At 44.7% G+C, this 12,172-nt stretch overlaps 1 protein-coding gene across 8 annotated transcripts in view; it reads left to right on the top strand.

The window, feature by feature from the left end:
• Positions 1–12,172, top strand: part of LOC119178073 (PAT complex subunit CCDC47) — a 613,343-nt gene that overhangs the window by 229,721 nt on the left and 371,450 nt on the right. For all 8 annotated transcript variants that reach the window (XM_075894166.1, XM_075894179.1, XM_075894151.1 and 5 more), the window contains one exon: positions 6,575–6,676. In XM_075894166.1, the coding sequence (XP_075750281.1) occupies positions 6,575–6,676 (102 nt within the window). The remainder of the gene's footprint in view (positions 1–6,574; positions 6,677–12,172) is intronic.

Below are 12,172 nucleotides of genomic sequence, written 5' to 3'. Positions count from 1 at the left end.
GTATAATGCGGAATGTAGGTCGAGGTGTAATATAGGTAGACTCCCTTACCTTGACCAGCAAAACAAGGAAAACAGAGATTTGTTCAGTGATTCACTTTATTCAGTCCTCTGAACTGTCAGAGCTCTCCTCCGAGCACGACTGCTTTTCACTAGCAGCCTCCCATAACAGGTTGTCCTCGGTGCCGTCAAGAGCATTGCTGATGCAGCCTTTCCTAAATGCGCGCACCACCATTTTTTTATGCCTCTATGCCTCGGAGACCCAATCACATATGTCGCTAGAGGTGGCCTGCGCAGTCGGTCTGTCGGGGTCCGTGGGTTGTCGCCAACCATACCTTCAGTGTACAACGCACGTGCACAGTCCTTGAAAGGCTTGTTAAGGACGACGTCAAGCGGTTGCAGTGAGGGAATGACAACAAGATCGGTCTTCCCATCCCGAAGTCTCTCCTTCACGAATGCGGTCAAATGCCTGTGAAATGAACATGTTTACATGTTCTGCCACGTCCCCTTGTTGGGCTCCGTGGTGAGTGGTAGGCGCCATTACTGAACGAACTGCACTTTTCTATGGGATCACGAAACCCCTTCTCCATTGATCGCCCCTTCAAAAGGTGGCGTACCGAAGCAAACGTAATTCCGATTTCGGAAAAACAAGACCATTTCCCTAAGTACCACGTTATTCATTGCGAAAACTCTGACAAAAAAGCTCGGAAAATCTCCCCATTCCTCGTGTCCAGGTGCCTAACCGAGACTATCGGAACTGGCTATAAGGCTACAAAGATAGCAAGCGTAGACTTGCTGGTAGAAGTTAAAGACAAGACACAGTTTCAGAAACTAGAAAAATTAGTAGCATTTGGGGACAAGCCCGTAACCATCTCTGCGCACCGAACGATGAACACTGCCAAAGGCGTTGTGTCAGACGATGACCTAAAAGACCTAACAAATGATGATCTTCTGGCTGGCTGGAAGGACGAAAATGTCATTCACGTACAGCGTATCGTAGTGAGAAGAGAAAACAAAGAAACTCGAATCAAGCACATAATTGTGACCTTCGGGTGCTCCACACTACCGCATGAATTAGTTATCGGCTACCTAAAACTGTCTGTGAGACCCTACATTCCGAATCCGCGGCGCTGCTTCAAGTGCCAAGGATTCGGACATGCTTCTCAGAGTTACCGTGGGCAGCTTACCTGTGCACGGTGTGGTATCACAGGCCACTCTGTAGATGATGACTGCAAGGCCGAGCCCCACTGTGCGAACTGCGATGGAGAACACGCGGCGTATTCTAGGTCCTGCACAGCTTGGAAAAATGAAAAGCAAATTATTACCATCAAAGTCACCCACAACATCAGTTTCCGCGAAGCAAGGCATCGGGTCTCCCCTTACTATGCAACAAAATCATTTGCTGAAGTGGTGCAACAGGGGGCAGCACCACGACAGCATCAGGTGGCCGCCCAAGCTACGCACAGCGTGCTGGAGCGACCGCCGCTTGCCCCTACTGCGGGAGCAGCCAAGGCTGCTCCGGTCTCGGTAAACAAGGCCCCACCACGGGCGTCGACATGCATTGGCACGAGCCAGGGCAACGGGCAGACTGCGGGAGCCCCGTCGACGTCCGGTGTAGAGGGTTCGAAGGCTTCGTATCTTGAGCCGAAGTCTACAACACCCAGGGATCGCTCGGCAGCTTCTCATGAAGCTATGGACACAACCGCCAGTCAAACCGCGCCTGCAGCGCCGAAGGAGCGGCGAGTTTCTCTCGACCGCTCCAAAAAAGACAAAACACAAATTACAGGGCCTCCAAAAAGCCCTGTAAAATAAGTTTCGTTTTCCATAACCTGAAAGGTTATGGTACCATTCTGTTTTGACTTTAGTATCACACACGTCACCAAGGTTTTATCGCCAACAAATCAATTCTTACTCCACTTTTCCGCTCAAGTTCAGTGCCCAAAATGGCTTTTCTTCTCCATTGGAATTGTAGAGGACTCATTCACAACATAGGTGACATGAAAGATTTGCTAAGTGACATTTGCTAAGTGATTTGGTGACATAAAAGATTTGATTTTCGCTCCAATGGCTATGTGCTTACAGGAGACCAATCTGGGAGAAAAACACACCAACTTCTTCAAAGGTTTTACCGTAGTACGGCGCGATCGCGTCCACGCTAGCCGGTTGTCTAGCGGCGTGGCTATTGTTGTCAAAAGTGGAATTGCAGTGAGAGAGATCACCATCAACAGTCACATCGAGGCCGTGGCCGTCACCATTTTAGCTCACAAAACTATCACCATATGTTGCATTTATATCCCCCCACACACGCATTTTTCAACTAAAAATATAGAGCATATTTTGGACCAACTGCCTGAACCGTTTGTTATTGCAGGGGATTTTAACGCGCACGGAATGCTTTGGGGAAGCAGTGCAACTGACACCAGAGGACAAACCCTCGAAGATTTTATTCTGAACAATGGCGTATGTCTTTTAAATACTGGTAGCGTCACCTACTGCTCCCCAAGCACAGGAGCCACTAGCTGCTTAGATCTAGCGCTGTGCTCACCTTCGCTCTTTTGCGACCTAAAGTGGAGCGTGATAGATAATGTCTACGGCAGTGACCATATGCCTGCTCTCATAAAATTAACACAAACCCTCCCCGCCACTCAATCCCGACCACCGCGTTGGAAACTACATCTGGCAGACTGGCCACTGTTCACTGAAAAAGCTGCCCTAGAAAAAGAGATGCTTGATGACCTAAGCATAGAGGAAATGAACGAAACAGTCACCGCCTGCATACTTGCGGCAGCCGAACAAACTATACCACAATCCTCCGGCATTATAAAGAAAAACTTAAACCCTGGTGGACAAAAGAGTGCACACAAGCTAAAAAAATGCAACACAAGGAGTGGGGCATTTTTCGTAAATATCCTATAGGAGAGAACTTCCTAGCATTTAAAAAGGCGAGAGCAACGGCAAGATTTATTCGTAGGCAGGCTGAAAAACTCTCGTGGAAAAAGTACATTTCATCCATTAACAGTTCCATCACATCTAAAAGAATGTGGGATCAGGTGCACAAGTTGAACGGCAACTACAGTTCATATACCATCCCCATTCTCTCAACCCCTGGCATCCAGACAACTTTAGGCGAACAGGCAGACCTACTAGCGCAGCACTTTTGTGCTATTTCGTGCGCAGCAAACTATTCGGCGGCTTTCCTAAAGCATAAACAATCTACAGAAAAACAAAAGCTTCCTATTACAGGTTATCACAACAGATCATACAACTCCCCCTTAACCCTGCAGGAAATTAACAGAGTGCTTTCTCAAGGTAAAGAAACAGCACCTGGCCCAGACAAAATACATTAGCAAATGCTCGCCCATTTGTCCCAGGAAGCGGTGAAGGCATTGGTGCACTTCTTTAACACTATTTGGATCACTGGCAGAATGCCAACAGAGTGGAAAAAAGCCATTATAGTTCCATTTCTCAAAGCTGGAAAAAACCCTACATTACCAACAAGCTACAGGCCCATAGCACTTACAAGTTGTATGGCAAAATCCTACGAAAGCGTTATTAATATTAGGCTAACATACATCCTAGAAACCGATAACTTGATAGATGTCCACCAATGTAGTTACAAGGAAGGATGTTCCACCACCGATCACCTCGTTCGCCTTGAACATACAGTACGAGAAGCGTTCCTGTACAAGCAGCACTGCTTAGCAGTATTTTTTGATCTTAAAAAGGCATATGACACAACGTGGAAGCACGGTATCTTACGAGACCTGGCAGATCTTGGAATTCGCGGAAGAATGCTCAACTGCTTCTCCGACTTTTTATCACCGAACTTTTCAGGTTCGTTTGGGTACCACACTTTCAGAAACTTTTACTCAAGAGAGCGGTGTGCCTCAGGGCTGTGTCTTAAGTAAAACTCTCTTTGTCGTCAAAATGAACTCTGTGAGCCAGGTCATACCATCTACTCTTATGCACTCACTATATGTGGATGATCTCCAAATAACGTGCCGGTCATCTAACATGGCGACGTGCGAGCGACAGATTCAAATAGCACTAAACAAGCTAACACAATGGGCTAACTAAAACGGCTTCCTGTTTTCTGAGGAAAAGACGGTTGCTGTAGCGTTCTCCCAGAAACGAGGCTTACAACCAGACCCCGTACTCAAAATAAACGAAACAGTATTGCCAATAAAACAACAACAGAAGTTTCTGGGGGTCGTATTTGATAAGAAGCTCAATTTTTTTCCACACATTGATAATCTCAAGTTGAAATCCAACAGCGCCCTCAATGTCCTCAAAGTGTTGTCCCGAAAGCACTGGGGTTCCGACCGTAAGGGCCTCCTGCTCATCTACCGCTCTTTAGTACGCAGCAAATTAGACTACGGTAGTATAATCTACGGTTTAGCAAGAGACTCGTACCTTAAGCGCCTAGACCCTGTCCATAACAAAGGGTTACGCCTCGCAACAGGTACCTATCGAACCTCACCTAATTAGAACTTTTACGCCCAAAGTAATGAACCATCCTTGGAATATAGGAGAACGAAACTAATGCTCACGTATGTCCTTAGAGTTGGTTCTTCACCAGATCATATATGCCACAGTATTGTCACACGCTGTGACCTACGACAACACTATGCCAACGAACCAAACGTAATTAAGCCACTAATACTAAGATTTAAAGAAAAATTTCATGCCCTAAATGTTCCTAATGAAGCACTCTCCATCGCCAGAAGGCCACCCAGTTTGGCCCCATGGAGTGATTTCTCTAAATTCTTAGATTTTTCACTCACACATATAAAAAAACAAAAACACCCCACGGGAACATATACTACAAGAATTCCTTACATTACAACAAATATACAACACTTATGAAGAATTTTATACTGATGGTTCGAAGACATTTGCTTATGTCGGATGCAGCGTGGTAGGAGCAACACACGAGCAAATAACTAGACTACCACAGGTCGTATCCAACTACACGGCTGAGTGCTATGCGTTATGGATGGCAGTACGATACATCATAAGCTCAAAACATAAAAAAGCTGTAATATTTACAGACTCGTCAAGCGCGCTGAAAAGTCTCAATTATAAATCTCAGTATGAGCCATTCATAGGCGATATTTTAAACATGCTATCCCACACACCTGATGACCACACCATACGCCTCTGTTGGGTCCCGAGTCATGTCGGGATCCCAGGCAATGAAAGGGCAGACCAACTAGCTGCAACAGCAAAAGAAATGCGCGAGTCAAAAACCAACATACCTGCCAGAGATGGGATTCAAGCTGTTCGCCGGGCCACCACCTTTCACTGGCAGCAGGAATGGAAATCAGAACAAAACAACAAACTTCACCTAATTAAACCTGTTCTTGGTGAATGGAAGACCTGTCTTCATCAAGCACGTTTTATCGAAGTAGTTATATGTCGACTACGAATAGGTCGTACGCACATCACACATAACCATCTATTGGCAGGCGAAGAAGCCCAAACATGCGATAAGTGTCAAGAGCAACTAACTGTAATGCACATTTTAATAGCTTGCCCACATATAGAAACATTAAGAGAAAAACATTTCCGTATGTTATACAGGTTAAATATTCCCTTTCATCCAATGCTACTCTTGGGCGATGACGCCCTAATACCCATAGTTGATGTGATCAGCTTTTTAAATGAAGCACAACTTCTGAACAAGGTCTAACTACACTAAACTATGCTACCGCTAGACATGGCAAAACTTGACTGATGTGACTCGTAGCACAGCCTCTTCAGAGAGGCATCTGCTGCAGCTGGAATTTACAAGGAGGCACTTGCCTCCCAGCCCTTAGGTATAATAAGGACACGGGTATGGCATTAGTGCTATGTAAAAGCCATTACGGTTTAACATAACCTCATGCACCAACCATACACATTGACCACCCCGAGCATCACACACATAATCTTAGAAGAGATATATACCTTACGCGTTTACGGAGCCAATCCTTTTAGGCCTTTATACAGCCACGCTTCACCGCTCATCATATCCCATATGTCATCGCCATCAGGACATTTCAGAGTCATTGTCATAGCCCTGTCCGCTGTAAGTATTCTCACCATGAGTCTGGCGCAGCGTGGCCTTAGTTGCTCTTGCGCCACAAAACCCAACATAACTAACATAACTAACATAACTAGCATTGGGGGTGTCGGCCCATGGAGGCGATGTCGATGCTGTTGATGCCAGACGATCACACGGTTTATGCCAAGGGCCGGTGTATAGGTCATGGGGTGACTTTTTAGTGACATTAAAAAAAAGTTTCCGACTTGTATTTCGCATTATAGAGTAATTCATATAGTTCAGCGAACTGGGAGCATGGGAACACACACCAGTGGTCGATGCTCTATCAACGCAGCTACCAACTGAGTTGTCGGTTAGTTCTCATTAATATTGATTTGTCGATTGGAACTTGTGTAGCTTTGCTGTCACATTTTTTTTCTGGCTTCTAAAACTTCAAGCTGAGTAGGCTTGGTTGTAATGACATCTTCAAACTTCCGAATATGAGAAGTACTGGGAAATGCTTGCAAGCTCAGCTGTATTTATATTGTGCAGGTGATCCGGGTGACGATGAGCCCACAGTTCATGGATGGCTTTGTTATGTGCTTGGCAACAAAGAAGACAGCTGCCCGGCTGCACAAGACCATGGCTGACCTCGTATGTTTCTTTTTTTTTGTCTCTATTTCTGGCTTTAATACCAGAAAATAGGTCAATACAATGCTCCAGATGTAATGTTGGCTCACTCGCCCATTTTGAGTGGACCTATGCATACCAGTGACATTTATTGCAACACCTTCTATTTACAGAATTTGTTTGTGACTATAAACTACCTTATTGTTAATTTTACTGGCTTCATTATACAGTCAATCCCGGATATACAAATGCCAGTGGCGTAGACAAGGAGGGGTTGGGGAGGTTCACCCCCCCCCCCCCCCCCCCAGAATTTCTGGCTCTACACCCCGCCTTCCCCTCCACCACTTACCCGCCTTTCTTTTTTTCGACACTTTACGCTAGAAACCGAGCGGTGCTACTATCACAAATATTTCCTGGGTGCTTTTATTGTAAATAATGTCTGCATACGGAAAAACGTGTTGCGGTGTTTGTCAAGGCTTTGACACTCTGAGATCTTGCGCAGGAATCTCTGCCGCTAGCATGTTAAGTTGGCTCGGCAACGTTATTAATGCTGCAGTGGTGGTCATACCTTTACCCGCTGGAGGAACAGATCTCGACGTAGTCGAACACTACGATAATTTTCGCTAGGCAGAGGTTCGTTTTAAGGGTAAAAGCCCCACACAGTTCCAAGGTCTGATAGGCCACGTTCAAGCATATTACAGTGCAACTCTTTGAACATGTGTTAAGATATGCCCAAGCCAGAGATTAACATTTCTATTGAACCTTCGCATATTCTGCTAACATCTAAACACACACACATACACACACACACACACATGCACGCACGCATGCACGTGCACCAGGATATTCGTCTTATTCAGCGAACTTCGCTTGTATGCGAGTGTACAATATATTGATACATATCTTCACTAAGCTCTAACTTCTAAAAGCACTCCGAAGTGTAGACTAGTGAGAAGATGCATCACTGGAAAACGTGCAGACCAATCACAACCTTATAAAGGCCTACTAAAATACTCATCAAGTACCTTAAGTTGATAATTAAAAAGAGGATGGTCATAAACTTAAAGCATGTCTATGAGAAATACGAGAAAGCATGTCTATAATGAGAATTATAGTGCAGGCAGTTGTAGTGAGCACACGTTTTATTGTTCAGGAGAGTGATGAACAGTGCAAGAATTAAGAACATAAAGCTGAAAAAATATACGACGAATTAAATATATATTGATTCGCTTCATCTGTTCGTCCCTTTACATTGACATGACTGGAAGGGCACATCGAGCGGTTTCTGCAACTAGCGACATAACGCACAACCAGAAATACACAGAATGAAGAAACATGGGGGATCGTGGACGTGTTATCATGTAAAATTAAGAACAATATACATAATAACCTTAACTTTTTAGAAGAAATGAGATAAACTCTGTGCAAGCAATCTTTCATGTAGAAAATACACACATGACACTGCAGAATACTGTTGATTATCTTTTTCAATTGACACAAAGATTAACCTGGGCACTATATGTCATATTATATGCCACATATGTTACCCAAAATTTATGAGTATTATTACATGCCACATATATTACCCAAAATTTACAAGTATTATTACATGCTAACTTGGGTTGTTGCATTGCCGTTCCCACCTGTCGTATTCGGGAGCTACGTCTGCAAGTGAAAGTTGTTACCAGAAAGCAAGGAGCATAGGCTATGAGAGAAAACGGAATTATTCTGCCAGGGTGTGAAAGTGATTTTCAGCAGTATATCTCAATCAGTTGAACTTGCGCCCTTACAGCTGGATGAAAAGCAGCGCAAAGTGATTTTACCCAAACCGTCTTTTTTACTATATCTGCCATGATGGTCCGGTGGTTATGGTGCTTTATTTCTGACCCACGGGTAGCGGGATCGAATCTCTGTCGTATTTTCGATGTAGGTGAAAATGCTCAAGGCTCGTGCACTTTGCTTTAGGTGCACGTTTGTCATGAGTATATGACAAGATATGAAGAAGAGGACAACGAAGGGACACCTGGGTAATTCGAATAATGCCCGCCTATATTTAAGAAAAATGAGAAAAGAGGAAGACGAAGGAGAGAGGGCACGAGCGACGAGGTGGCTGAGACAGACGGAGACGCGGGGTCTTGGATTGCTGACGTGCGCGGACGAGGGGTCGAGGCGGCACAATGTTTTATGGAACCCCACGAGCACAGCTTCTAGGAAGGAAGTGCCCCAGCCTTCGCAGCAACGCCCTGTGAGCTGCAGGGCGTAGCCAGGAGTTCGACCAGCTCGGCCGACCCCGCTGTCACGCGCCAGATGGTCTGCAGCGATGCTCCGTAGATGGTGCACCAAGAACGACTAGCGGTACAGCCGCTGTGGGGACCCGACACTGGGGTGACCGGACATCGTAGGGACCCGACAGTGCAGCTTACCGCCGGGACCATCGGCGCAACAAGCTTTGAAGACGGGACGAGCCCTACGACTCGACACCGGAGCTATGTCAAGGCAACGCGCACCTTGAACTCTGTAAATATGACATTTTAGTCTTTTATATATTTTTAGTGTGTGGGGAAACTACTATAGCACATTTAGCATATCTTTTGTTAATTAGGTTTTTTTATTGAGTTTCATTATCATAAACAGTTTTTCCTGTTCCTTGCGGTTCCTGTCTCGCTGACCGTCTATGAGACCATGACAAAATAGTAGCGAGCCTGCCAGGGTTCATTATCCTATCTTATCGATCTCGTGCCTCATAGGAACATGGATTACGAGAAATTGTTGGGTGTAGCCACAGTTTTGGGACTCAGCCGCGAGGAGTCGCTTACTTTGTTCGAGCATGTGGAAAAAGACGCTCGCGAAGCATGCGAAGCGGAGAAAGATCCTTCTTGTACAGTTACGGTTACATCTAATGTAAGAGATGATGAGAGTGGGTCATCTAATTCCGTGGAAAGTGAGGTCCCGAGTGCAAAGAGTATTTGACCTCCCAAATTTATGGCTCCCTTTGACGACTAGAGGGATGATCTGGATGCATATTTGCACCGCTTCAAGAGAATCGCGGTAGGACAAGGATGGGATAGAGGGGAGTGGGCTACAGCACTGAGTTTATGTCTAGTAGGTGAAGCCTTGAGTGTGTTCAAAAGAATGCCTGCTTCAGATTCAATGGACTGCGATATGGTAAAGAAAGCTCTCCTTCAGCAATTCAGGCTTACAGCTGAAAGATTCCAGGAAAGATTAAGAAAATGTAAACACCAAGATGCAGAGACATGAAAACAGTTCGTTTGTCGATTAACAAACTATTTTGAGTGATGGAAGGAAATGTCAGATATCGAGAAGGAATATAAAGGAGTGCGAGACAGAATGGTGATCAAGCAATTCTTGACCTGTTCTAATCCCGAACTTGGCGTTTTCCTAAAAGAAAGAGCATTGAAGTGACTTGATGATTATGCTGAATGTGCTGACCGATTTCTTGAAGCGCAAGGCTCTAATAAGTAAAACCATGGCAGATCCTCACCAAATGGTAGTTAGTGCAAAGTAAACAATGACAGGTGTTATTCCTAAAGTGCTGAGATGTTTCTTATGTAACCGTATCAATCACCGTGCTAAGGATTGTCGTTGCGTCTCTCATAATGAAATGGTGGTTTTGGGACGTTAAATCTCACATATCAATCAATCAGGATTGTCGTTCCGACAACGCCAAGGCACAGATCTTCTGTCAGCATTGCAAGAAGAAAGGTCATCGATCAGAAAATTGCAGGCAACGAAACCAAGAACAAGTTGCTTGTGTATAGTGCCACTGAAGAAAGAAGGTCTACCCATAAAAGAGTCGAGAGAGAAGGCCCCTGACAACGCGGCTAGCACATTTGCGCAGAATAGAGACAATCCTAAGCAAGGAGAAGGAACACTAGGTCTACCTGATGTCTATGGTGAGATTCACGGAACGGGAGTCACAGTTCTTCGAGATAGTGGTACAAACATAGCCTTAGCAAGAAGGAGTTTGGTGCGAGACGACGAACTTACAGTTAAAATGAACTCTGTTATATTGGTTGACAGCACAGTTAGGAGTCTACTTGAAGCCAAGATACAGGTTTCAACACCTTACTGCAGTAGTTGGCTTACCGTAAAATGGATTGAAGAACCTCTATACGACTTGATATTGGGCAATTTAGCGTATGTCAGAAAAGTAGGTGATCCAGATGCCCTTTGGAAGTATACGCACGCAAGGACAGCAACTCAGGTGCGACGACAGGCTGACGAGCATGAGGAATGCAAGGAGGACAACAAAGCACTGAAGATAAGGAGTGAAGAACCTGTCCCAGTCGTGTCTTTTGCGGTGTCTACAAGATCATGTCAGACAGGGCACAGAGGCAATTAGCTGTGCTTAAAGTGCCTACAATTGACATACTGAAGGTCAAGCCTCAAGAATTTGCAAAGATGCAAATGAAAGATCAGTTCATACAGAAATTCTTTGAAAAGCAAGGAAAAACAGCCACAAAACAGAAAAGTAGGACCATGCGTGAATACAAAAGAATCAATGGATTGTTGTATAGAAAATGTCATTTTGTGTCAGGAAAAGATGCTCTGCAGTTGCTTGTACCAAAAACCTTACTAGAGCCCGTCTTAATCAAAGACGTAGCGTGTAAAATAGGAGGAACACAGGACAAGGGAAGGGACAAAGGGTGACCTTAGTGACTACCGAATCATGTGCATTTCTAGATTTGTTGACGACTTCCTCATTTTTCTTTACTGTGATTCCACTTCTTGTGCCCTAGACATCGTTAACTTCATCAAGGAGTGGTTTGAACTCCTTGTTTTAACCCATCAGTTGCCTGTCAATAACACTCTCAGATTTTTAGGTATTGCTCTCCTTTTTCAGCAAGACCACGCTTGTTGGACTTACAAGCCAAGTAGCAACAAACCCTTGCTTTCATACCACTCCGCCCGCTCTGAGCTCGTAAAATGAGGCATTGTAGACTTGTGCTTTAGTAATGCCTTTAATGCCTTTCTTGTCCACATCTAATGGCAGCTAGTTTTTAAAAAACAAGCAAAACGACTTCTGAATGCTAGCTACCTTTCTCATGTACATATTTCTGTCCTGGGAAATCTGGTCAAGAAGCTTCAGCCCTTGCAGCAAGCCCCCCGTAGTGCCTTATCATCATGGAAACTCCCACAACTTGAAAAAGGTTGGGGAGCGGTCAATGTAAAGGTGGTCTTTTGTGCCCAAAAAAAGCTCTTGCACTTGTGTATGAAGGTTGTTTCCCACGCAAAACAAGGATGTTCTAAAAGGCACATAACGCTGTTTGTCACATGCTCAGAAAATTTAATCTATCAAATACCTCTATCATGCGGCAAGCACTATGTAGGACAAACTGGCCAATGTATTAATCACCGGCTCCGTGAACACACTGGTAACGTAAGAAATGGTCGCGATGGTTTTTTGGCACTGCATTGCAGCATGTGTGGCTACAAACCACTTTTTCATGATACGATGATTCTAGGTGAAAACAGAAATAAAGTGACTAGGGAGATTAT

This window comes from Rhipicephalus microplus, chromosome 1 (genome assembly GCF_043290135.1).
Source record: "Rhipicephalus microplus isolate Deutch F79 chromosome 1, USDA_Rmic, whole genome shotgun sequence".
Lineage (NCBI taxonomy): Eukaryota > Metazoa > Arthropoda > Arachnida > Ixodida > Ixodidae > Rhipicephalus > Rhipicephalus microplus.
The sequence above is the reverse complement of the archived record's forward strand: the minus strand, read 5'-3'. Positions and strand labels throughout refer to the sequence as shown.